Below are 1,016 nucleotides of genomic sequence, written 5' to 3' on the forward strand. Positions count from 1 at the left end.
GGCGTAGTGCAGGAGGGAAGAGGATGCTGAGGCGAATATTGCGGAGGGGCGAGTAGGAATGCGACAGAGGGCAGGAAACGAGGGGAATAAATGCTTTCACAGCCGTGCTGATCTTTCATCATCCTTTTTGCTTTCTCTCCCTGGCTCCTCCAGACTGTGTACAACCTGGCTGACGTGGCCTGTAAGTGCCACGGTGTCTCTGGTTCCTGTAGCCTGAAGACCTGTTGGCTGCAGCTTGCCGATTTCCGCAAGGTAGGCGATGCCCTGAAGGAGAAATACGATAGCGCCGCTGCCATGAAACTCAACAGCCGGGGCAAGCTGGTGCAAGTGAACAGCCGCTTCAACGCACCCACCATCCACGACCTGGTCTACATCGATCCCAGCCCCGACTACTGCGTGCGCAACGAGAGCACTGGGTCCCTGGGCACCCAGGGCCGCCTTTGCAATAAGACCTCGGAGGGCATGGACGGCTGCGAACTCATGTGCTGTGGCCGGGGCTACGACCAGTTCAAGACGGTGCAGCGAGAGCGCTGCCACTGCAAGTTCCACTGGTGCTGCTACGTGAAATGCAAGTTGTGCACAGAGATCGTGGACCAATTTGTGTGCAAATAGGGGACGGATGAGGTGGGAGGAACTGCAGCCACCTGCCAGCAAGGGGTGCAGGCCCCTCTCCCTTCCCGCAGGACTATCTCCACTTTATTTATAGAGTCTAACGAGTTGTCGTCTTCTTTAAAAAAAAAAAAAAGAAAAAAAAAAAGGGCGGGGGGAAGGGAAAAAAAAAAAAAAAAAGGGGGGGGGGGAGGGAAAAAAAAAAGAAAAAAAAAAAGGGCGGGGGGAAGGGAAAAAAAAAAAAAAAAAGGGGGGGGGGGAGGGAAAAAAAAAAGAAAAAAAAAAAGGGCGGGGGGAAGGGAAAAAAAAAAAAAAAAAGGGGGGGGGGGAGGGAAAAAAAAAAGAAAAAAAAAAAGGGCGGGGGGAAGGGAAAAAAAAAAAAAAAAAGGGGGGGGGGAAGGGAAAAA

General features: G+C 52.0%; 1 protein-coding gene across 1 annotated transcript in view; it reads left to right on the forward strand.

Moving 5' to 3' along the window:
- Window positions 1-771, forward strand: part of WNT5A (wingless-type MMTV integration site family, member 5A) — an 8,949-nt gene extending 8,178 nt beyond the window's left edge. Inside the window, exon 5 of the mRNA XM_009880934.1 lies at window positions 154-771. Coding sequence (XP_009879236.1) covers window positions 154-612 — 459 coding nt within the window. The 3' untranslated portion in view covers window positions 613-771. The remainder of the gene's footprint in view (window positions 1-153) is intronic.
- Window positions 772-1,016: the final 245 nt, after the last annotated feature.

The sequence above is a fragment of the Charadrius vociferus genome, unplaced genomic scaffold (assembly GCF_000708025.1).
Source record: "Charadrius vociferus isolate BGI_N301 unplaced genomic scaffold, ASM70802v2 scaffold63, whole genome shotgun sequence".
NCBI lineage: Eukaryota > Metazoa > Chordata > Aves > Charadriiformes > Charadriidae > Charadrius > Charadrius vociferus.